The following is a 21,772-nucleotide window of genomic DNA, read 5'->3' as shown; positions in this document are numbered from 1 at the left end:
TGGCCATTCTTCGCCTAACCCATACCATGACCCTTGCCGGCATGGCTTGTAGATGGAGCGCGTGGGGTGTGGTGGTGTGTGCGCCGTATGGTTGGCTGCCAGACGGATATGAGCGGCGTACAAAAGCCTTGTCTAATCATATTAGTGATGCAATTACAAAAAACGTGCGAAGCCAAAGAAAAAATCTGTCAGGCACATGGCAGAAAAATTGAACGAGGCCCCCCTGCAGCAGCCGCCTGCAGGGCTGGGGCGCCATTGAAAGAATCCCCGGGCATGCAATCGAAAAAAGGTACCACCAAAAGAGGTAGGTGCGCGATCAGGCCTCCCTCATGTCGTAAAGGTGCCTCCGCGGGGGTTTGTTGCATCGGCATCGACAAAGGAGGCCGTGGATTCTGCTTTATTCCTGCCATACGGCGGGCCCTTACTCCGCCCCGAGAGCGTAGCAGTTTGGCATGCATGGCCTGATCTACCTTCTCCTTTGCGTGAATGCCGCTCGATCTTCCGACGCATAGTACTATATCCGATATAGGCCAGGCCCCCTCCAACGTGTGTGGTGGGAGGAAGGAACAGGCAAGTGCAGGCAAGGTGAGCAGGTTACAGTGCAGAGACGACGTTGCTGCTGATGCCTGCGTGAGAGTCAAAACATGTGAAGTGGAAAGGAGCTGAGAAAAAAGGAGAAAAAGTACCACTCGACGTTGAAAATCGGCCAGGGTAACTTCCCGTGGTGGAGAGGCGATGGGTTCCCGAGTGCGACCCTACAGCTGAAATTGCGCAGCTTTGCTCTGACGATCCAGATACCTGCGAACAATACGTGCCTCGATGTTACTCCGACTGTACATGGACAAGAAATTCTTCAAGTACCTCTGCGTCTTGACACTGTGCCGGCAGAACCCGCACCTCCCGCATATGATGACGGCTGATGGCGGACCAGTGCAGAGGCAGGGGCCTGCCAGGGCAAGCTGAAACTGTGAGAACCTCATGATGAAATATTGTTTCAACAAGAACGCATGGTGAATTATAGTACAAACAGAGCGCACCTGCCATAAAGAGGTCAAGGGCCGTGAGCACAACCCCGGCGTGGGCTGGCCGGGTGTCAAAGATATGTTCGCACTTGCCGCTTGAAACTCAGTACGGAGTAGCAAGAGATGGTATTACATTTTCTCCTTTTAGGGATATGACCAAACTCGGGTCCAATGGCCAATGTATGTCGAATGTCACCGTCGCTACTGTATATGATGTGCGAGTCAAGCAGCCAACACACAGCTGTGGACATACATCTGCATCCTGACGCAATTGGGGGCCTCCATGGTCCAAGTCATGCCCAAGAACAGTCGACAAGTCAGTCATGGCGACGGTGCCCTACAGGGTAAGCTCCCCGAGCCTACTGTGCTTGGTCAGGTCGGGTGCTCCTCTCCAAAGCCCGGGCGGTAATTGAAATTACCCGACATCATTGCATCTTTGTCAAAGCCATTCGCACCATGGCATTGCGGCGACAACTTCTTATCAGGTCACCATGAGTCACCAGGTGATCAACAATTTGCAGTATCTGAATGCATAGATGCAATACAATAGATCACAAGCCGCATCGCAAGCTACAGGGATGCATGTAGCCGGCGGCGAGGCAGCAGCTTGGAACGCGCCAGGACTCTTGACAGAACTGCCACCGCGCGGGGGTTGAGGTACCTGCATAAGTCATAACGGCATCGTATCATCGTTTCTGCCGGCTCTGGACCTTGAGGAATGCGCAGCAGCAGCAGTAGCAGCAGTTGTGTCTGGGGGCCAGGCATCTTGTGCCTCGGCTCATCTGCCCCCCCACTCTTTGAGGCTCTGTATGGATATTGGTTTCCCGTCGTGGGGTAGCTGCATGGGCGTGTCAGTTCTGCCAGGACCAGCAATCTCTGGACTGCAGGGGTATGTTAGGTTCAGTCAGATGTCGACGCTGCCAAGTTGCCTACTATCAGACAAAACTAAAATTTACTTGTTAGCCTACCCGCCGCATGATGGAGGCCCCCCCTCACGTGGCGGGGGTGTGCACGGCCCGTTGGGTTTTGGTCTACGGTGGCTGTTGGTGTGATATCGACAGAGTGAGAGCAATAGCCGAGGTAAAGCAAAATGAGGCTCAACTGAGATGAGAAGATATCGCGTTCGGCTATCGCTGCACAGCTTGCGCTAGCTCATACCCCGGCCCCAACAATTCGGCCGCCTTATCCGCATTGGTGATCGTATCTCTAAGATACACTTCGTCTGTGACGCAATGGCCAGTTTCACATGCTTTTTGGCCCATCTTGCAACTGCCTACCCAGCAGTCTTTTTTGTCAATGTCTCTTCTAGCCTCCTCACCAAACCCCAGTAAAGCTTGCAAGCTTGGTCTTGCTTTCCCCGCTCTCCAAATCTCCCCAACCGGGGGGAGAGGCTGGGACCTATGGAAGAGCTTCAAGGTCTGCATACCCCGTCGGCTTTATTCACACACACCCTCCGACGGTCTCCGTCGCCGCAATTCTCCTCCGCGCTGGAGATACTTGCTCGTATGCCGCACTGTGTAATGAGACGTTGTCGAATCTCCGATGGACAAAGGGGAGTGTGCATATCACCTTGGGGCATGGGGAGCTAGCTTCCCGCCATTGAAAGCCCCGTTGGCAATTGAAACTGAATTGCCAGTTAATCTTGTGGAAAAGATACATCTGGTGTGGACCATACAAGTACCTCTCAGCCATGAGCTGACAGCTCCGCGGACTTTGTCTTGATGGCAGGTCAACACAGCGGAAGAGCTGCTCCCATCATGTGGCTCTTAGACCGAATTGAGCCATATGATTCCCGTTTCAGTCTCAACGGCGCAATCTGCCGGCCCAATGCGATGTATTGCCTTCTGGCAGTGCTCATTTTTTGCCTAATTACGCACTCAAGGAACCGTGACGATTGTCGTGCTGCAGTTCAAGTTTCGGTGCCACGACTCTAACTCAGCTACATGCTCGCGCTCTTGCCAGGCCGATGCACAGTCCGTTCTCTCTGTCGCGTGCCGTTTGGTCCATGACACCCCTCTCGCTTTCAATCTCAGTTATTTAGATGTTGTCAGGTATTGCGCTTGCACATGTGCGCAGGTCGACAGATATATTGCGTTGGCGTGAAATGAGGTCAGAAAAGTGCATTTCAGCGTGTGCCTGGTGCCTTTGCTTGCTAGGTCTTCCCAACTGCTAGTATCCTTGATGCTCCTATTCGGTCTTCCATATGCCATTTGCCAAAACAATGCGTTTGCTCATAATGCTCAAAATAGTATACAAATTGTACAGGGTAGGTCACCATCGGCGCTACGAGTAACCGCCAGGAACGAGAGGCAGTTCCTCACATGGAGGCCCCTCAATCCCATTTGACTCCAAACATGGAGAATGATTTCTTGCCGGCAGATCTGTTCGCTTCAGAATTCTCCAGATATACGCGTTCGTGGCCCTTGACGTCGACAAACAGGTATTTGTACTCGTAGTCGGAATGTCCGGGGAGCTTGACCATGTGGACTTGCGCCACGCCGTGGTTGCGCGGGCCTTCGACCTGTGGATTGTCAGATTACACCCCAGCAAGACAATGATGATGCAGTACTAACGTGAAAGTGCAAAATCAGATGATGGACACCTTGCTTGTCCACACGCTCAGTCGATCTGCAGAGGCGAGTCAGTACTCATGTCACCAGCCCGGTGCTTTTGGCTTCATCCAACGTACGCCAGAGGTCGCGCGCGCTGCCACTTATTATTCGTTTCTTCGCCGTGAGCGAGAATCTTCTTTGCATCGCCAAAAAGCTCCAGACATCGCTCGTCCTTCTTGATCTTGTCGATGGCTCGGTTGAACTGGACCGTTTTGCTGTTTGGCGAAAAAACGTCTGTCCATAAAAGATATCCAACGCCGCCCTGTGCATTTTTGGTTAGAGTCGGGTTGCCAAAAGGAATTGAATGCGAGATCTGCAATTCATAAAGCACTGACAGTGAGCACGAGGCCAACGAGGACGAATCCAAAGTTGAAGCTCTGCTGCGTCGCGCGCGCGGCCTTTTCTGGGACGGACAGCTCTTTCCAGGGAACATATCCATCATCGTTGAATGGTGTCACGCCTCGTCGCTTCGGTCCTAGGGGCGTCGGTCCCTGGGTATTCTGTGTCGCATACGATCGAGCAATTGTCGAGGCCCGCAAGCTATGGGCGCTGATGAAGCTGGTCGCGGGGCGCAGGGCCACAAGGGAAGTGACGGTTTTCATAATGTCGAAATCCGTGCGCCCATTTCCTCAAGTACAATCTGCGCGTCCTAAAACCACAAGCCGATGCAGAGAGAGATACGTTGACATCCAACTCTTGTAGTTTGACTGAAGTATCGCCAAACCCGTTCTGGTCACCACGAGTCCACCGCCCTCGGCAGAATCTCGAGGTGGGGGCCTAGGCCAAGATTCACCCAATGACAGTGGGCGATTTCGCTTCATGCCACTTTACCAAAATAGCCCGCTCCCTGTTGTGTCCTCACCTCCAGTCTCCTTATTCCGTGTTGGCCAAACCACGCGCGACCAACTAAACATCTTGGTCGCTCTCTGTCCCGTCACATTCTGTAGCATCGCGAACATATTTGTACCGGCCCGACATACCGAGCATCGACCCTCTGCACCCAATTTGCCCCCGCTATACGACCGCCAAGATGAGTGGCCTTGCGACGAAACAGCAGTCGCTCAAGATCTTTGAGAAGCTCAAGTCTAAGCAGCCTAACAAGGTCAGTAGACGCGTTTTTTAATAGAGTCTGATGCAGCAGCCCCAGCTAACAACTCTTATTGCTTCCAGACCTGCTTCGACTGCGGCCAAAACAACCCCACCTGGACTTCTGTCCCTTTGGGAATTTATCTGTGTCTCGACTGCTCCTCGAACCATCGCAACCTCGGTGTCCACATCTCATTCGTCCGCTCTACGAACCTTGACCAATGGCAATGGGAACAGCTGCGATTGATGAAGGTTGGTGGTAACGAGTCTGCCGCCAAGTTCTTCCGCGCCAACGGCGGTACTGCTGCGCTCAACAGCAAGGATCCCAAGACGAAATATCAGTCAAACGCTGCCACCAAATATAAGGACGAACTGAAGCGACGCGCCGCCAAGGATGCGCAGATGTATCCCGAGGAGGTAGTCCTTACGGATGGTGTCGATGAAGCTTCCGCCACACCGGCCGGAGAGCCAGATGACGACTTCTTCTCGTCGTGGGATAAGCCCGCCATCAAGCGCCCTACTCCCCCAATCTCGCGAACTGCCACGCCACCTGTTGTCGGCCGCACCCCCTCTCCTTTCATCAACGCTGGCAAGGATGGGTCTCGATCCGCGTCGCCCCTGGCCAAGCCCGACGCTGACGCAAAGCCCGCCGCCAGTCGCACCTCTTCCGCGGCTCTGAGAAAGTCGACCACCACAGGCGCTGCCCGCAAGACTAACGTGCTGGGCGCTAAGAAAACGACGAAGCTCGGAGCAAAGAAGGTTACTGCGGACGTTATCGACTTTGACGAAGCGGAGAAGAAGGCCAAGGAGGAGGCCGATCGCATCGCCAAGCTGGGCTATGATCCCGATGCGGAGGAAGAGCAGGCCCCTGCTAACTCCAGCTCTGCCGCTACTATTATTTCACCCACTCCTGTCAGCCCTGCGCGCGGTGGCTCGTCACATACTAGACAAAAGTCGAACGCCGAAGTGGAAAGACTTGGCATGAGTGTCGCCAGACTTGGCTTTGGCCAGATTGGCGGCGGCAAAGCTGCTGCTGCTAAGGACACGAAGAAGAACGCCGGTGGTTTTGGCTCTGTTGGTCCTGTCAAAGCCCCTGTTGGTAAGTTACGCCTGTATAATGTATTTACTCGTGATTAGCAGCTAAAACCCTTTGCTCTAGATGACTCTGATAATTATGCCCGCAGCAAATTCGGCATGCAGAAGGGTATCTCATCGGACGAATACTTTGGCAAGGGAGCCTACGACCCCAACACGCAAGCCGAGGCTAAGGGTCGTTTGCAAGGCTTTGAGGGTGCGACATCTATTTCTTCCAACGCCTACTTTGGCCGCCCCGAGAACGAGCCCGAGGAGGAGTACGGCGATCTGGAATCGGCCGCCAAAGACTTTGTGCGCAAGTTTGGCATCACTGCCAGCGACGATTTGGAGAATTTGGGCAACTTGGTCGGCGAGGGCGCCACTCGCCTGCAAGGTGCTATTCGTCAGTACCTTGGCAACTGAGTGATATAAGTTACAAGATCAAGAACGAAAAAAAAAAAGATACAACGATATTATAATGGCGAAGCATGTGCGCCTGGTTTATAAGCAGAAGGCCTGGGCTTTAGAGGTGTTGGCAATGGCGGAGGCGAGTTTGATCTACAAGCAGCTACAGCATTTTCATATTCTTGCAAGACTTTTTCTTTGTCGTTATTGTCTTTGTTTTATCAGTCTAGGGTGGAATGGAAAAAGACGAAGAGGATACAAAAGTTGTACAAGGCACGGTGCATTGAATGAAAAACATGAAAATCAGGCACGATGGATGCTGGCTGTGACTGGCAACATGAGACGGGACGACATGACTGCAACTTAATTATATGAGACGGTAAGCAAGATAACAATTGGAGCAGGTCAATATACAGATAGGCTCGTCTACTTTATTTCATATCTCTTCTCATTTCGAGTTATCTGCTTATTTACTTGAAGGCTGGCAGTCGCCTGCATGCCATGCTCAGAACTCCGTGATGGTGGGGGACGGGGTCGGAGGAACGCAGTTAGTTGACTGGGTTCGGACATTCGCCAGCCCAGCGCCCAAACCCCTTTTCTCTCCGCAGCTCGCCAGTGCCTGAACGAAAGCGGCAAAGTGTCCGGAGCGAGCGAGCGAGCGAGGAGACTTTGGCGTCGGAAGGGCCATTTGTGGGGAAACAAGGCCGATGGTTCGGCAACATGGACTCGGCGGAAGCGGGCGGCATCACATGTCAGCCAAAATACGTGGGCTGGACGTAATGGACGCCACAGGGCATCACCAGGGCATAAAAGTGTTGTCACAGGAAGGCTTCGAATGAGGCGATAATGTTTTTTAACATTTTTTAACAGTCTTGTTTTCCATTTTTTGACTCGTTATTCAGATGCTTTCTAATCTACAGGATATACGACAAAGGAAAATAAAAACACCCAAAAATGGTGAAGAGCGATCCCGCTCTCCCTCTCACGCTGGCCGAAGCCGAGCCATGAGATGATATAGTTGTTTCATATGGTTTTTGTTTTCGTAGTGTAAATTTGCATTTACAGCTTGGCAATCATCTTGTTGCCGCGCTGCATCCAGGAGACGGCGTCGTTGACAAACTCGTCGATGACGGCACGGGCCGACTTTTGCTCGTTGACAACAGCGGCGCACTTGCCCATGAGCAGGGGGCGGAAGGCGTCGATGGGGTCGTCGTCCTCGTCGAGGGAGAGGGCCTCGATGCCAATCTTCTTGGCGGCCTCGCCCATCTTCTTCTGGTCGCCCGAGTCGATGACGTCCATGAACTTGTCGAGGTCGGCCTCGTAGGGGATGGTGCCCTTGGCGGCGAGCTCCTTCATTTCCTGCTGGCGCTCCGTCTCCCAGTTGTTGATGTAGGGGTTGTTGTGGACGCGCATGGGGCGGCCGGTGAAGATGATGGTGCGGATGTTGTCGTCGTGGCCGGCGTTCTTGACGGCCTCCTTGTGGACGCGGGGGGCGCCGGCCTCGTCGGTGAGGATGAAGCGCGTGCCGACCCAGACGCCCGAGGCGCCCATCATGAGCGAGGCGGCGAGCAGCTGGCCGTTGTGGATGCCGCCGGCGGCGATGACCTGGACGGGGCCGCCGGTGAGGGGCGACTTGGCGTTCTTGACGGCCTCGACGACGGCAGGGATGAGGACGGTGGTGGGGGTGTCGCCGGTGTGGCCACCGCCCTCGCCGCCCTGGGCGCAGATGATGTCGACGCCAATGTCAACGCACTTCTTGGCGTGCTTGACGTGGCCGACCATGTTCATGTAGAGGATGCCGGCCTTGTGCAGGCGGTCGACGACGTGCTTGGGGGGGACACCGACGGCGGAGACGAAGAGCTTGGCACCGGACTCGATGATGATGTCGACGAGCTCGTCGAGCTTGCCCTTGGTGTAGTCGTGGCTGCGCAGAGGGAGTACATGTTAGCATATGTTGGCTTTGGGGCGCGGATTGCAATGCTCGGCTCTGTTCTCAGCCTTGCGCATGCCATGACGCAGTCGCGTGTTTGCACATGTGACGACTGGGCCCTCGACTAGCGTGGCGGAGAGACCGGAGTTTTCGAGGTGCGGGTTTGCTTACTTGGTCTTACGGGCGCTGCCGCCGACCTGGGGGAGGAGCAGGTCGACACCGAAAGGAGCGTTCTTGTCGTCGAGGTACTCCTTGAGCTCGGCGATTTGCTCCTTGAGCATCTCGGGGGTGTAGCCGACACCGCCAATGACACCCATACCACCGGCGTTGGTGACGGCGGCAGCCAGCTTGGGACCGGCAGCGACGTTCATGCCGGCAAGCAGGATGGGGTGCTTGATCTTGAAAAGATCGGTGATGGGAGTGCGGATCTGCTCTGTAGTTGGAAAAGACCTTGTTAGCATTTGTTTCTGCGCGCCGTTGAGGGATTCTCGTAGACCGAGGTGGCGGCAGAGCCAGAGAGAGCATAAAACGTACGAGGAGAGGCCATTGTGACTGGTTGTGTGATGTGTGGTATCTAGGGAGAAGAGGAGAAGGAAAGCAACGACAGTGTCAGATTGCCGGGGAGGAATAAGAAGAAGAAAAGATGAAGACAAAAAGATGGATGAAGGAGGAGAAGAAGGAATGAGCAGAAAGGCGCAGGTGGGAAGTCTAATAACGGATTTTTGGATGCGCGGAGTGTCGCCGGGGAAGCAGAATGAGCCGAGGCACAAGCTCGGAGAGTGGCAGCCATCCCCAAAGGTATAGTGGGGCCGCGAGCGCTGGACAGAGTTCAGGCAGACCACTGAAGGCCGCTGAAGGCCGCTGAAGGCCGCCAAAGGCCAGTGGGAGCCCCCAGTCCCTGGGTGGCTTTTTAGTGCTTGATTCTAGGCACCTCCGGACCCCATACAATCTGGGGTAAGATGCCGAGGGACAGCGCGACGACACGGCCCCGACTACCGGAATTGCTGCCCTTCTGGGATGGCGAATGGTAGAGTAATCCCGCGGACATGGATATGCGATTTTTGAGGCTGCATCAAGTGTGCACTTTTTTTTTTTTCTTCGTCGCAGTCAGCAGGTGGTCCGGCATTTGCGCACTTCCATGTACCTGCCTACAAACATCTTGCAGCACCCGAGACCGCTGTCATACCGCTCCCTTCGCGGGGCACATGCGGCCCCAAAACCGCCAGTTTACAGCGGTTCTCACCCTTCCCCAGCGCCCCTCTTCCCCTCGTTCCAGCGCATATAGCCAGTGGCGTGGTGGCAGGGTGTCCTGTCCGCCCGGCTATATCTGCCAACCCTCCAGCGGCCCATATGGCCCCATGCCGCGCTGTCACAAGCGTCGACTCTGCCGTCTGAGAGGCGAGCCAGGCCGACAAGGCAATCGAATGGGCCGTACTCAAACTCGGTAGGCGACCAAAGTGACCTGATGTCGTCGCCACGCTTCTCTACTGCCAGTATCTCTTACCCCAAGACAGATTGATAAACCCCCCCCCCCCCCCCCCGGGGTCACCCACAATCTCTCACCCGCATCTCGTCTCGCCGACTACGTCCGCTCGGATTTGCCGCATCCACGAGCCAGATCGTCGCAAAGCTTAATTTCAGACGCTGATTTGGTGCCTTTGCCACAGCCGTGAGCCGGAATGTGATTACATTGCGCATACGCTGTTCCTCGACCTTGCTCGTGATCGGCTACCTACCATCCGTACTCGTAGCGCTATAGCCGGCTGCTGCAACGGGACCGTTGGTGACTGATGCCGCCTGACGGGAGCGCTGTTGCGAAATGGTACCTGCATCTCCCACCAAATTTGCATACAAAAGCCAGGTACCTCACCAGCGACACGCCGAGCTACAGCCTCGACCGGACTTTACACTCTATTGTTAGCGCAACCAGGGCTTGACGGAACCATTTCCGATGCGCGCAGCATTGACGGCATGTACATCTCATCTTCTGGTCTCGAAAAGAGCTGGGAGGCTGAAAGACGCCTTTGATCGGACACCATGTAGAGTCAATTTTGTAAAATGATGCAAATGCTTCGTTGCTTTGTAGGCCGCCCAGACTAACATGCACAGCGGCCGCTACCGCCCACTGTTGGCGCCTCCAAAAAAAATCCTGCTCCGCAACCACCGACCACTTCGATTACCATCAACAAATCAATACTCATGATGCGCCAGTAACGCACATTAGATATCCATCGCCAATTCATCAGTCGCGCCATGAATCCTCGTCTCTCCTCGACGTCTCTCCCTCGTCTCGCCTGGCCCTCGGCCTGTCGAGCTGTCCATGCCGGCGCATCCCGTTCCCTCACCTCCCGGGCTAACGCCGGCGCCGCGCTACTTCCGTCGACGGCCGCACGCCCTCGTCATGCTTCGTCAAAGCTGCATTCGCTGGCTCCCAGCCGAAATAATCGCCGGTCGTACGCAGGATGTGGCTGCCGTGGCGCCAAGAGCACCACCACGGCGTACATTGCGCTTGGCGGCAACTTGGGAGACCGCGTCGCTGAGATTGAGCGCGCCTGCAGCGAGATGGACAGGCGAGGCATCAAGGTCACGCGTACAAGCAGCCTCTGGGAGACGGAGCCCATGTACGTGACAGACCAGGATCGTTTTCTCAATGGCGTTTGTGAGGTACGTAATCTGCCCAGCTAAGACGGGATGGAGCATGCCATGCGTGAGCTCAACAACGGTCAATCTCAACATATCACTCACCAGAACACAATGTTCTTTGCTGTCTGGTTGAATCCATGTTGAGATTACCATGCTAATTCGTCATTACGTCTAGGTCGAGACCGAATTGGAGCCAATGGCTCTGCTTGATGTGCTCCAGTCAATAGAAAAGGATCTTGGTCGACGCAAACTCATCGACAAAGGCCCAAGAAATATTGATCTCGATATTTTACTTTACGGAGATGAGAGAATATCAAACGACAGATTAAATGTTCCCCATATTAGCATTCCCGAGCGAGAATTCGTACTCCGGCCACTATCAGAGTTGGTCTCCCTGTCGTGATTCTCCGTATCGCATCCCATGCTGACCAGCTATTTCCGCCAGACTCATCCCTTCCAAGTCAATCGACCCCTCTAAACCTTGGAAGCTTGTCCAAGACTACCTCAATGACCTTCCCGTCGGCGAGCCCCTCTCCTCCGTCACCCGCATCTCCGCTACTGCAGCGCCGCTCACACCGCTGACGTCCACCCGCAAGTCGCGCCTCATGGCCATTCTCAACCTCACGCCCGACTCCTTCTCCGACGGCGGCAAGCACGCGGCCACCGACCTGTCGAGCACCATCCTCGACATGGTGCGCGACGGCGCCACCATCATCGACGTCGGCGGCCAGTCGACCGCCCCCGGCCGCCCCGAGGTCGGCGCGGACGAGGAGGCCGCGCGCGTGCTCCCCGCCGTCGAGCTCATCCGGAGCATGCCCGGGTGCGGCCACGTCGCCGTCAGCGTCGACACGTACCGCGCCTCGGTCGCCGCGCAGGCCGTTGCGCGCGGCGCCGACATCATCAACGACGTGTCGGCGGGGCAGCTCGACGCGGACATGCTACCCACCGTCGGCCGCCTCGGCGCGACCATCTGCCTGATGCACATGCGCGGCACGCCGCGCACGATGAACCAGCTCGCCGACTACCCGGACGGCGTCGTGCCCGCCGTCGCCGCCGAGCTGCGCGCGCGCGTCGCCGCCGCCGAGGCCGCGGGCATCCGGCGCTGGCGCATCATGCTCGACCCGGGCCTGGGCTTCGCCAAGACGGCCGCGCACAACCTCGAGCTCCTGCGGCGCCTCGACGAGCTGCGCGCCTGGCCCGGCCTCGAGGGTCTGCCGTGGCTCGTCGGCTCCAGCCGCAAGACGTTTGTCGGGCAGGCCACCGGCATCGCGGACCCCGCGGCGCGCACCTGGGGCACGGCGGCGACGGTCGCGGCCGCCGTCCATGGAGGGGCGGACGTGCTCCGCGTCCATGACGTCGGGCAGATGGCCGCCGCCGCCGCCATGTCAGATGCCATCTGGAGGGTCTAGACTCCTCAGGAGGGGGCCGTCTTGCCGCCACCGACGCCGCTGTGAGCGCGCACCGCCTTCGTCGCTGTCGTGTAAGGCATCTGCCTGCTGCGAATGCGGCGGACGCCACGCAAGCAGACGAGATATGTGCCACTGCTAGCTGCTGGTATTGCTCGCGGCAGGCAAACGAGTCTGGCAGGGCAGACCCCGACGGTGGGCATGAAAGGTGTGAGCGGGCGTCTATCGTGGAAGCAATGCATCTCAAGTCACTACATGTACCTTTTGGAAAAGGTACTTTGCGAAACCAGTTCGTTGAACCGCCCCAATGGGGCCGTTTCTCAATAAACAATGGGGGCCGTGCGGGTGGAGTGAAAAGGTCTTCTGGATCTCCGTGTCTTGGTCCCAGGCGGTCCTTTCATTTGGCGGTATCCGGGACTAAAACAGCCAGGGGGGCGTGAGAAAACTGCCCTATTTCAAATGTTTTTTGATCCTTGGTTTTCTAGCCTCAATCTGAGTACCACTTATCAAGAGATCCGGTTCTCGCAGCGAAGTGGGAAGAGGTGTGTGTGGGTTGATAAAGAAGGTTAGCCACGGAGAAGGCGGCAGCGTGGTGTGTGTGTGTGAGTGTGTGTGTGAGAGTGTATACATCTGTGCCTGTAATGTATGTACATGTTGTGGCAATTGGGAACTGGTCGTACTCTACGCGAGCATGTGTAACCTCTTTGAACGGAAGTTCCCATCGGGCCATGTATTCTTCACATAGCCATCGTGTATAAAAACTACTCCCAAGACAAAAAAAGCTGTAGAAGAATTTGGTGTGTTGCACAGAACATCAGTCTAATTGAAACCCTGGCGCGCCCGACGCTTGCCTGCCGGGAACCAAGATCAACAACCCCTCTCCGCGGGCTTGGGAGACATTCTTTTTATTTTTATTTTCGTTCTGGAATATCAAATCGAGGAGAATGGCCTCTTTCTCTCTCGCACACATCTCTTTTCCGGCGCAATGGCAACAGACGTCACCGTCATCTACGTTTGGCTACTTGCACCCCTCCCTTCTGACTTGGAAAGCCTGCGTGCATCCCCCTCCTATGGTATGGCGGGGGACAGAGGGGAAGCAAAAAAAAAAAAAAAAAAAAAAAAAAATAAAGACCTCCTCTCTCTCGGGCTTTACAAAATTCCCGCTCGGCTTCTGTCCTTGAGAACGGTGAGGAGCATCTGCCGAGGATCTTTTGTTCTAGACTAGCAGCCCTTCTTCCCGCGAGGTCACCGATACTTTGTCGACCTGCTCTACAGAGGGACAGGCAAAGAAGACTCCGAATGTAATCTGTACATTGCATCCTGTCGCCATCTCTTTGATTGAAATCGGAGAGGCTCTTCCCCCCCACCGGGCCTGCAGACGAGTGCTGTCTCCAGGCTTGTGGATCCCTCAAAAGGGAAACAGGCAATGGTTGATTGTCTGGAGCTGATGCGCGCAGGGCTGGGACGAATCAGACATCAGCTGCCCCTCACCGGTGAAGGGCTGCATGAAGCCCACAGACCGGGGTTTGCAAAGGGCAAGCATGCAAGATGACCAGGATGTGTGCGTGTGAGTGTGTGTGGGTTCTCGGGCTGGGTGCGCTGATGAAAGACTTGCATCCGTGCAGGAGGCATGCCACAGCATCAAGAATGAGATTCCCGTCTACTTTAATTGCTGTCCTCTTCATCATAGCCATGCATCAAAGTCTCGGATTCATAACTCTGACATGTTGAGAGAGATGCCCGTCCCGGAGACTTCCGAAGGCAATGCGTCGCCTTTCCTCGCCATCGCAGTTTCCACAACGTTTCTTGCTCCTTTTCTGTTGCGGCCGCGGGTGCATTTCCGCAATTGAGCAGAATGTGGTGGGAATGCCGTTGTGACGTTATTATGGAAAGTATTCCGCCTCTTACTGCTTTAGGCAAAGGCGTCCGTTGCGACGCCAAGCCCGCGCCGTTCCTCCTCTCTCTCTCTCTGTGTCTCTAGTAATGGCTCGAAACCTTTAGCTTCAGAGCAGCAAAAGAGAAAAGCCCAAAACGTGCCCAACCGTTGAACGGGCAATCATGGGTTTCTTCACATGCTGTGTGCCCAATTTAAATCTCATCTCAAGGATCCTTGGTGAGGGGCCGCTTCCTCTAATGCCAGGGCTGGCGCGAGCTGTGTAACACATACACGTGGAAAATAGTCCCCTCCTCTGGATCTACGTTTCTTTGACGTACATGCTTGTTTTCCTGCCCCAGTTCTAGAGATTGGGCAGGGGAGTGGAGAAGGTATTCCCGTTCGGACGCCGGCCGAATGATGTTGTTGCCGTTGACTAACAGTGAAACCACGCCCCCCCCCCCCCCCCCCCCCCCCGGAACGGACTGACAGCGCCGATTGTCCCACTCATACCCAATCTTTTCGTTCTGTTCAGCCCAATGAAACGGGCGCAAAGGCGAGGGAAATACACTCTAGCAAGTTGCTGAATCTGCAAGAGGCCGCAATAGGCAGTCAATACGCAGCATTGCCCTATTAATATTGTTTTTCTCCTTGACGGCCACCCTCCATCCACCCTTGCCTTTGCTCTCCAACTGGCAACTGTCCGACTCGGTGTGACGAGCTGAAATTCGCGTCGTTGCGGGCGCAACCAGCACCGCTCTTTGCAATGCAGCCAGCCGGGGCGACGACCAAGCCTTGTTTTCTTCGTCGACGCCCCAAGCTCATCGCAAATAACCAAGGACGACGGCCGTGGGCTAGACCCGAATCTTTGCATGCTAGCGAGCCGAGTGTGCTGTACAGATGTAGTATGATGCCCATCTAGATTGAAGGGGGGCTACAGGAGTGGCGCAAGAGGTGTGCCGGGGGATGGCTTGGTTGAATAGCAACCACTTTTTTTTTTAAACCAGCCTGACTCACTGATCACCTGCCAGCGCACGCCAGACGAAACGAAAAAGCGTCCTGATGACGGCAGTTTTGCTGCTGTGCAACACGGAACCAAGATTTTGGACGCATTCGTCACCTGTGCCTTTCCATTTACATGGGTGTTGAAGCGAGACGCAAGGCTGATGCTGGGCTTTTTTGTCCTAAATTACCCGCAACCCTGGCGGTCTCATAAGAGAGGAGGGTGTAGACAACGCATCTTTTACTCGACAGACCAGGGCCACTTGCTGTGCTGGCATTATTAATCTTCTCTTGGGCCTTTGCCATATGACCTCATGGAAGCAGTCTTCTGCCACTGGGGGGAGCGGCTCTTGCCGATATCGCACGAGAAGGGCACCACGATGAGGAGGTACAAGATGCCCAACTACTGATACACGTTGGAACGAGATTCCTTTGTTGGTCACACACACGCGCATGGGAAGATAGCTGCAGCGCCAGCCTCTGCGTACGGTGGTGGCCATGCCATCATAGCTGCAGCTTTTAGACCCCCCCCCCCAATGCAAGGAAGTCTCAGTAGCGCAAAAGGCAGCTCGAAATAAAAGTAGCAATGACCAGAAAAAGAAGAGAACGACGGAAAAGGCTGCCAACGTTTTCCCTGCACGCGACCATTCTTCATGGCGTCCACCCCATGTCCAAAACCGGAGGAATCTGGTGTAATGCGGCCATGCTGCCCGCCATGAGCCTCTAGGTTTGTATTACCACCCCCGAAGACTTCAGAGAAACTCTCCTAAAAATAAGGACAAGACCGTTATTGTGGTATGCGACAGGTCACATCGGAAGCCTTTCCCGGGGGGGGGGGGGGCGCTTCCCGCCTCCGCGCCGGTCCATGGCCATCTACTCTTTCTTTCTTTTGCCACGAGCCTCTTTCTTCTGCTCGTGTCCTCCCCCTGACGAGACGCTCCCCTGGACGTATCCTAGCTAAGCCAGCAAACACAGCAGCGCGACTTATGCAAGATGCAGCAGGCTGGCCATGCCAGGGGGGACCCCCCGGTGGAGGCGGAGCAGGCAATGAAGAGGAGGGGGCGTGTGTATTGGCCGTGCCATTACTGGTGTGCATCGGCCAAGCTCCGGAGTAGTTAGACGAAAACGAACTGCGACGGCCCTGTCTTTCTCTTTGTTCCGAAAAAGCTATGGCTAGCTTCGAGAAGCGGTAGAAAAAAGAGGCGGAAACGGAAAGATCAAAGAAATCGATGCGGCGAGCCGCGCGACATACGAAATGACTCCCATGATTCCTCTTCCCGTGCCTGCCTCTGAGAAGGGGGTGAGAAGACGAGGAAGGGCCCGTTGCCGCTGATTTAATTCAACGTATGCACCGGGCCAAAGAAGAAGAATTCCCCGACGCGTGCCTCCCCCGAGGTTCTTTGCATCGAAGGCAATGCAGAGGCACCGATGGCTTACAGAAGTGTGGCGCGCCCCGACTCGGTCGGCTAAACAAATATTGAAGGCGTAAAAAAAGAAGACTTGTTCAAGAAATAGAGCGGCGCAACCGACGGCGCAAAGACGCAACATGTCTTGAATGATTCAGAACAAGTGATCGGCCCTCTGTCTCTTTCCTGCCAGTACCCGTCCGCCCCATGTAGACAATAAAAACCGGTCAGCGCGCGCGCGCGGCGGGCGGCCGGGCGGGCAGACGAGCCAGCCAGCCTGCGACGCACGTCAGAAACCGGCAAACCCACCTTTGTCCGAGAGGCTCGCTGTCGAGATTCCCACACCGAGCCACACGCGCAGCAGGCAGGCTGCGGATACGACTCAAATGCACATACATGCCCTTGAGAAACAAAGAGAACACTTGAGGCTGCGTCGTGTTTCGCCGCGTTCAACCTTGGTTAAGCGAGAGAAGGGAAAGAGAAGGAGAGCGGATGTGGGCTCCAAGCGGTCAGCCAGCCAGCCACGGCTTATCAGTCCATGGTCTGCTGTGTGCGTGCGTGTGTGTCTCGCCGTTGTCCCGGCCTGCAAGTCTTGTCGATTTCTCGTTGCACACATCTTGTGTGACGAGCCGCTGCATGAAACAGAGCAGAACAGAGCATAAAAAAGATGCAAGGAAATAAAGCAAGATAATTCTGGGGTCGGTGAAGCATGTAGGAAATTAGGTTGCCGTTGAGGAGCGAGCGACTCGAGGCAAAGGCCAGCCACAGCCCAACTTGACATCTGGGAGGGAGAGCACTTTGCTGGTATACTGTAGTGTATTCAAATTTTATAAAAAAAGAACTCCGGTATATATGGTCTCGGCCGTTGAAATGGTTAAGCTAAAATAATTGAAATCCGGGCCACCTTTTTTTATCCCGCAGTCAAGCTCAAGTATAATAGAGAGAGAAAACAAATTGACAAGCCACTTGGGCTTTGTGATGACACCGAAAAACACCGAGGGCTGTCCCCAATCTGGCCCTTTTTTGCCCGTTTTAAAACCTGGTATAATGCCCGCACACTCCAGGCTTTGCAGCCTTCCGGTCAAGTAGTACTCAAACAAGCAGGGAAACTCCATGCTCTTACAAATTGTAGAGAAGAAAAAACTGTGAACAATTCCACATAGGACGGGAGGGGGTTTCCCGTCGTTACCCCATCTCTGAGGTCCTGGACCAACACCCATCTTGGTGCACCTGGCAACGGGTTAGTAGTTATTTCCCCAAGGCTCTTTTGGACTCCACACGCGGAGAAAAATGGTTTGTTCACTCTTCCCTCGTCATATGTGTCGCCCCCCCCCCCCCCCCCCCCCCCCCGTGGAGCCCACTTCAGCCAAAGCTCAAAGAAACATTTTTTTCTCTTTCTTTTATGAACTCGGCATGAAGCTTCCCGCCATCATGGAAGGCACGGCCAAAGGGGGCAAAACGCCAGTGGGGGAGCCCGCGTTGCTGACGTTGCAGCGGTCAAGCCCCATGCGCTCCGGGCGCGGCAGCACACTGTTCGCTTGCGCAGCCTGCTGCCCGTAGAAGCCGGCGTCTGCGTACGGAGACGGGTTCGTGTACGACGAGGGAAAAAACCTGTTGTCGCTGTAGGTGGCTTTGGGCTCGAGCGAGTAGGGACCCATGTCGCGACGGTTTTGGCCACCATTGTTGGTGTACATGCTGCCGCCGCCGCGGTGGTCATATGAGCCTGGCGCTGCGTAGCCGTTGACGGTGGGCATCATGCCGCCCGCGCTGTAGTCGCTCACGCCCGCGTTACCACCGCCGCCGTAGTTTCCGTGCGGCGAGGGCCCCCCGCCGCCGCCACTACCCGAGCTCTTGCGTCGCTCTTTCTGGTAGTGGCCGGGCGATCGACCTCGCACCACAACCTCGCACGACCTCTTGATCGCGAGCTTAGCCCAGCGGCGGTCGGGGTTGGTGGGCCCCAGATCTCCCCACAGCTCGACGACCAGCTGGTAGCATTGCTGACCAGCCCTGCGCTCCCCATTGTTCGCGGTCGCCGTCTTGAACTGGATGCGATCAAAGTTGTGCTCTGTTGGCAGACTGCTGATGTGCATCCCGCTGTTTTGCGACTGCGTCTCAGTCGTCCCATAAATGTCCGAGAAGACCGGACGCACTGCTTGAGCAGCCTCATGAAGACTACCACCCATGTGAGGTGGTGTCCCAAGGGCACGCCTGTTTTTGGGGCCCAATGGTTGCTTGCATGGCTGGGCAATAGGCCCCTTGTCGCGCTTCGGGGTGTGCTGGAGGATGATAACCTCCTGATGCGGGTGCTTGGAGACACACGCCGAGATGGTCATGGCAAAGCCTACAATGGGAAGCGCTTCTGAGCTGCCCATTGGTGTGAAGTGTATTTGCACCCCAGGAAAGTACGGCGTCAGCTCGTACGAGCAGATGCATGCCATATAGTTTCTGCGATAGCATGTGTAGTGCTTTTCGCCAAAGAAAAAGTTTTTGTGGATTTGCGCCGAGATGTCGGCACTGATTGTAGTGCCCGTGGGGTTTCCATCGGCGTCATGGTACTGGAGCGTGCCCAGTTGCTCAGTGACGCCCATGGGTAACACGACATCTTCCGTAGCCGGGCGCGAGTTATACGACGGGCTCATGCTATGCTCCCGCGATTCCTGCGCTGGCTGGTATGTGCTGGCCAGTGGCAGCTGGGCGCCGGCGCCGGCCCATGAACCTCGACCGCTCATCACGGTGCTGAAGTTGGCGGGCAATGCTTTGTTGTTTCGAACAGCCTCTTGCTTTCTCCCAAATAGTGGTGTATCGCCTCTGCACTGGTCTCGCGCACTCAGGAATTTCTGCGGAGATTGCTGAGCACCAGAGTGGCCTCTCAAGTTTGTGAGCGATGGTGCTGGAGCCGTTGGTCTGCAAGAAGATTACCTCGTTAGAACGCACGTCAAAAATTTCACCATCCAACAGTATCCTCCACACAAGATGCTGCAAAAAAGACGAGAATCGGAAATGTTCATGTACTTACTGGCTCGGGATCTGTTGCCTGACGTCGGCCGTCGGGTAGCCTGCGTAGCCGTGGTAGTAGGCAGCAGGGGTTATGGCGTCTGTGTATGCCGCGAATTCAGACTGTAGTCCAGTCTGCACAATTGTCTCTTGCGGGTTGACGCTTGTAGGAGTCTGGCTATATCTATTTATACTCGTCAGTCTCGCAATCAGGATCAGAGTGGCGGGGACAATCTGAGCGGCAAGTACAGGGAGATTGAAGTCACACCAAGAGCCTTGTGTAGCGCGACACAAGCCCCTCGTTTCTTGAAGGTTACACGACCCGCAGAAGTGCGTGTATAATGATTGGGTGAATGTGCATAACAGGGCAGAGACGGCGTGCTTTGAGATCGGGGAGCCAATGCCTGAGCAATGTGGACATTGGAATGACAGAGGTGATCATGGGACGGGGAGGATGAACGGGTATTATAAGCAAAAGACGTATGAAGGTGCGTATATACTGTGGATGTGGTCTGGTGCAGGGGGGTAATACTGGGAGAGGACCGGTACCCGTCCATGGGACGGGTGTGTTGTGTAAGAGAGTATTGCGAGAGACAAATAAAAGCACCGGACGGGAGTGTAGAGTCGAAAGGACCGAATGGGCCAATAAAAGGAATAAAAGCTCACCTGTAGCCCCCAGACTGGGACAGAGATCCGAGAGAAAAGGTTTCGAGCCCCCCGCACGCCGTCGGGGTGGAGGATTCGTAGTCCTGCTATAAGACAAGAACATGTTAGACTGTGTACGTGTGTAAAGGGCCATGCTCTATTGTTCTCCAGGCGGGCGCAGTGCGACATCCCGATGACCCCCTCCCTCTCCATTTGGGCCAACGTTGTCGCTGTCGCACGCCCCCTCCATGAGATGGTTCTGGGGAGGCTCATTGCCGGTGTGTCCAGCCCAGGCGACCCTGCAGTTGGAGATGCATTAGCAAGTAAACTCTTTGGGCGTCCGGAGAGGCTGGCGCACAAGACAAGCAGAGGAGGGACAGGGTTGATTCGGGTGTGCAGACGCTAGCCTCGCCTTGCAGGGGGGAGAGCTGCATGGCATGGCTTGCGTGGCGTCGTGCTCGTTGGCCCAACCCAAAGCTTGGAGGAGCCAGTTTCCAGTGCGCGCGCAACAAAGTACTGTACATGCGAGTACTTTTTGGGGCCCGAAACCCGCGTCAGGGTGGATGGCATGCGTTTATCCGTCACACCAAGGCGCAGACAAGACCAGGGGTGTGACTCTACCAGCTCCTGGCTGTCGCTCTCCGAGCCCAGCGTCTTTTGGTGCCAGCGTTTGTGCGGTTGCGTAAGGCAACGGAGACTCCCGCGCCTGTTACACCAGAGCAGCACTGTACTCAGTAGGGCAGCCTCTCTTGCTGGGTCTACTGCGTGGTTGCTTGCCCGCAGTAGATCGCCCCTCTCCTCGCTCTGCTGCTCTCCAGCCAGCGATTGGGTACTGCCAGAGGGGCTCGCCGGTGGTGCGGGCGAGCAGAGTTCGGATGACTTGCATCGCGTGTGGAGAGGAGAGGCAAGTATAGGCACAGCAAGAGCGACGAGCCGGGGTCGAAGGAACTGAAGATGGGAAAAGAGCGACGAGCCAACGGAACAAAGATGGCAAAGAGAAAAATTGACAGAAAAGAATGGATGGCACTTACACAAATATCTCCTGTCACTTTGTCGTTCGGCAAAGCAAACTCAGAAGCCATCTCGAAGCCAAGTCGAGGCCAAGTCGATAGCAGTGCACAGGCAAAGCGGACGCTGCACCGCACCGAAGCCGGACACAAGATAGAGCAGGCACAATCACTAGTGATGACTTACCTTGTGCTGTTGAGAATGCATACGGATTATTCTGCCGGAACAGCTTGCAGAATAATGGTCTTGACGAATGTCAGCTGTGTATTCTTCGTCGAGCAGTGCAGGCGGGCGAGCGTACTGTGGGAGGGTATCGACACAACCGAAGTCGACCAGATCTGATCTCGAACGATGACTATTTTTATGTCAGTTATTTGCTTCACAGTATTGCAGTGTAATATGCCCGCTCTTGGAGTGCTCCGAAGTCGATGCCGAACACGATGCGATGCCCTGGGACAAAGCGTTGCAGCCTTGCGGCAGCAAATCTTCAAGCAAATCCAAGAGATTCGCATATAGAGGACGAGAAGAGTCAAACTCACACGTTTGTTTCGACGTTCGGTACGATCGGATCGAACTAAAGTGAGGCGAACCGCTGTTAGCACATGTGGAGATGATACAACGGCCATGCAGCGACGTTGGGCTTGTGTCAGTATTCGGAAGGGGGCG

The 21,772-nt window shown here is 55.4% G+C and overlaps 6 protein-coding genes across 6 annotated transcripts; 3 read left to right on the top strand and 3 right to left on the bottom strand.

The window, feature by feature from the left end:
• Window positions 1-3,354: 3,354 nt before the first annotated feature.
• On the bottom strand, window positions 3,355-4,236 carry LMH87_006635 (uncharacterized protein; the record flags this gene model as incomplete). The annotated part of the gene is made up of 4 exons (XM_056204552.1): window positions 3,355-3,543; window positions 3,596-3,650; window positions 3,712-3,896; window positions 3,970-4,236. 4 exons carry the CDS (start codon window positions 4,234-4,236, stop codon window positions 3,355-3,357), a joined length of 696 nt encoding a protein of 231 aa, XP_056059898.1.
• A 428-nt stretch (window positions 4,237-4,664) lies between these two features.
• Window positions 4,665-6,217, top strand: LMH87_006634 (uncharacterized protein; the record flags this gene model as incomplete). Its single annotated transcript, XM_056204551.1, has 3 exons — window positions 4,665-4,736; window positions 4,805-5,819; window positions 5,880-6,217. The coding sequence occupies 3 exons, from the start codon at window positions 4,665-4,667 to the stop codon at window positions 6,215-6,217; spliced, it is 1,425 nt and encodes a 474-aa protein (XP_056059897.1).
• A 1,041-nt stretch (window positions 6,218-7,258) lies between these two features.
• Window positions 7,259-8,676, bottom strand: LMH87_006633 (uncharacterized protein; the record flags this gene model as incomplete). The annotated part of the gene is made up of 3 exons (XM_056204550.1): window positions 7,259-8,123; window positions 8,301-8,562; window positions 8,664-8,676. 3 exons carry the CDS (start codon window positions 8,674-8,676, stop codon window positions 7,259-7,261), a joined length of 1,140 nt encoding a protein of 379 aa, XP_056059896.1.
• A 1,404-nt stretch (window positions 8,677-10,080) lies between these two features.
• LMH87_006632 (uncharacterized protein) lies at window positions 10,081-10,343 on the top strand (the record flags this gene model as incomplete). Its single annotated transcript, XM_056204549.1, has 2 exons — window positions 10,081-10,182; window positions 10,239-10,343. 2 exons carry the CDS (start codon window positions 10,081-10,083, stop codon window positions 10,341-10,343), a joined length of 207 nt encoding a protein of 68 aa, XP_056059895.1.
• Window positions 10,344-10,382: 39 nt separating this feature from the next.
• Window positions 10,383-12,181, top strand: LMH87_006631 (uncharacterized protein; the record flags this gene model as incomplete). The annotated part of the gene is made up of 3 exons (XM_056204547.1): window positions 10,383-10,793; window positions 10,948-11,156; window positions 11,218-12,181. 3 exons carry the CDS (start codon window positions 10,383-10,385, stop codon window positions 12,179-12,181), a joined length of 1,584 nt encoding a protein of 527 aa, XP_056059894.1.
• A 5,678-nt stretch (window positions 12,182-17,859) lies between these two features.
• On the bottom strand, window positions 17,860-20,010 carry LMH87_006630 (uncharacterized protein; the record flags this gene model as incomplete). Its single annotated transcript, XM_056204546.1, has 3 exons — window positions 17,860-19,363; window positions 19,476-19,637; window positions 19,703-20,010. 3 exons carry the CDS (start codon window positions 20,008-20,010, stop codon window positions 17,860-17,862), a joined length of 1,974 nt encoding a protein of 657 aa, XP_056059893.1.
• Window positions 20,011-21,772: the final 1,762 nt, after the last annotated feature.

This window comes from Akanthomyces muscarius, chromosome 1 (genome assembly GCF_028009165.1).
Source record: "Akanthomyces muscarius strain Ve6 chromosome 1, whole genome shotgun sequence".
Classification (NCBI taxonomy): Eukaryota; Fungi; Ascomycota; class Sordariomycetes; order Hypocreales; family Cordycipitaceae; genus Akanthomyces; species Akanthomyces muscarius.
The sequence above is the reverse complement of the archived record's forward strand: the minus strand, read 5'-3'. Positions and strand labels throughout refer to the sequence as shown.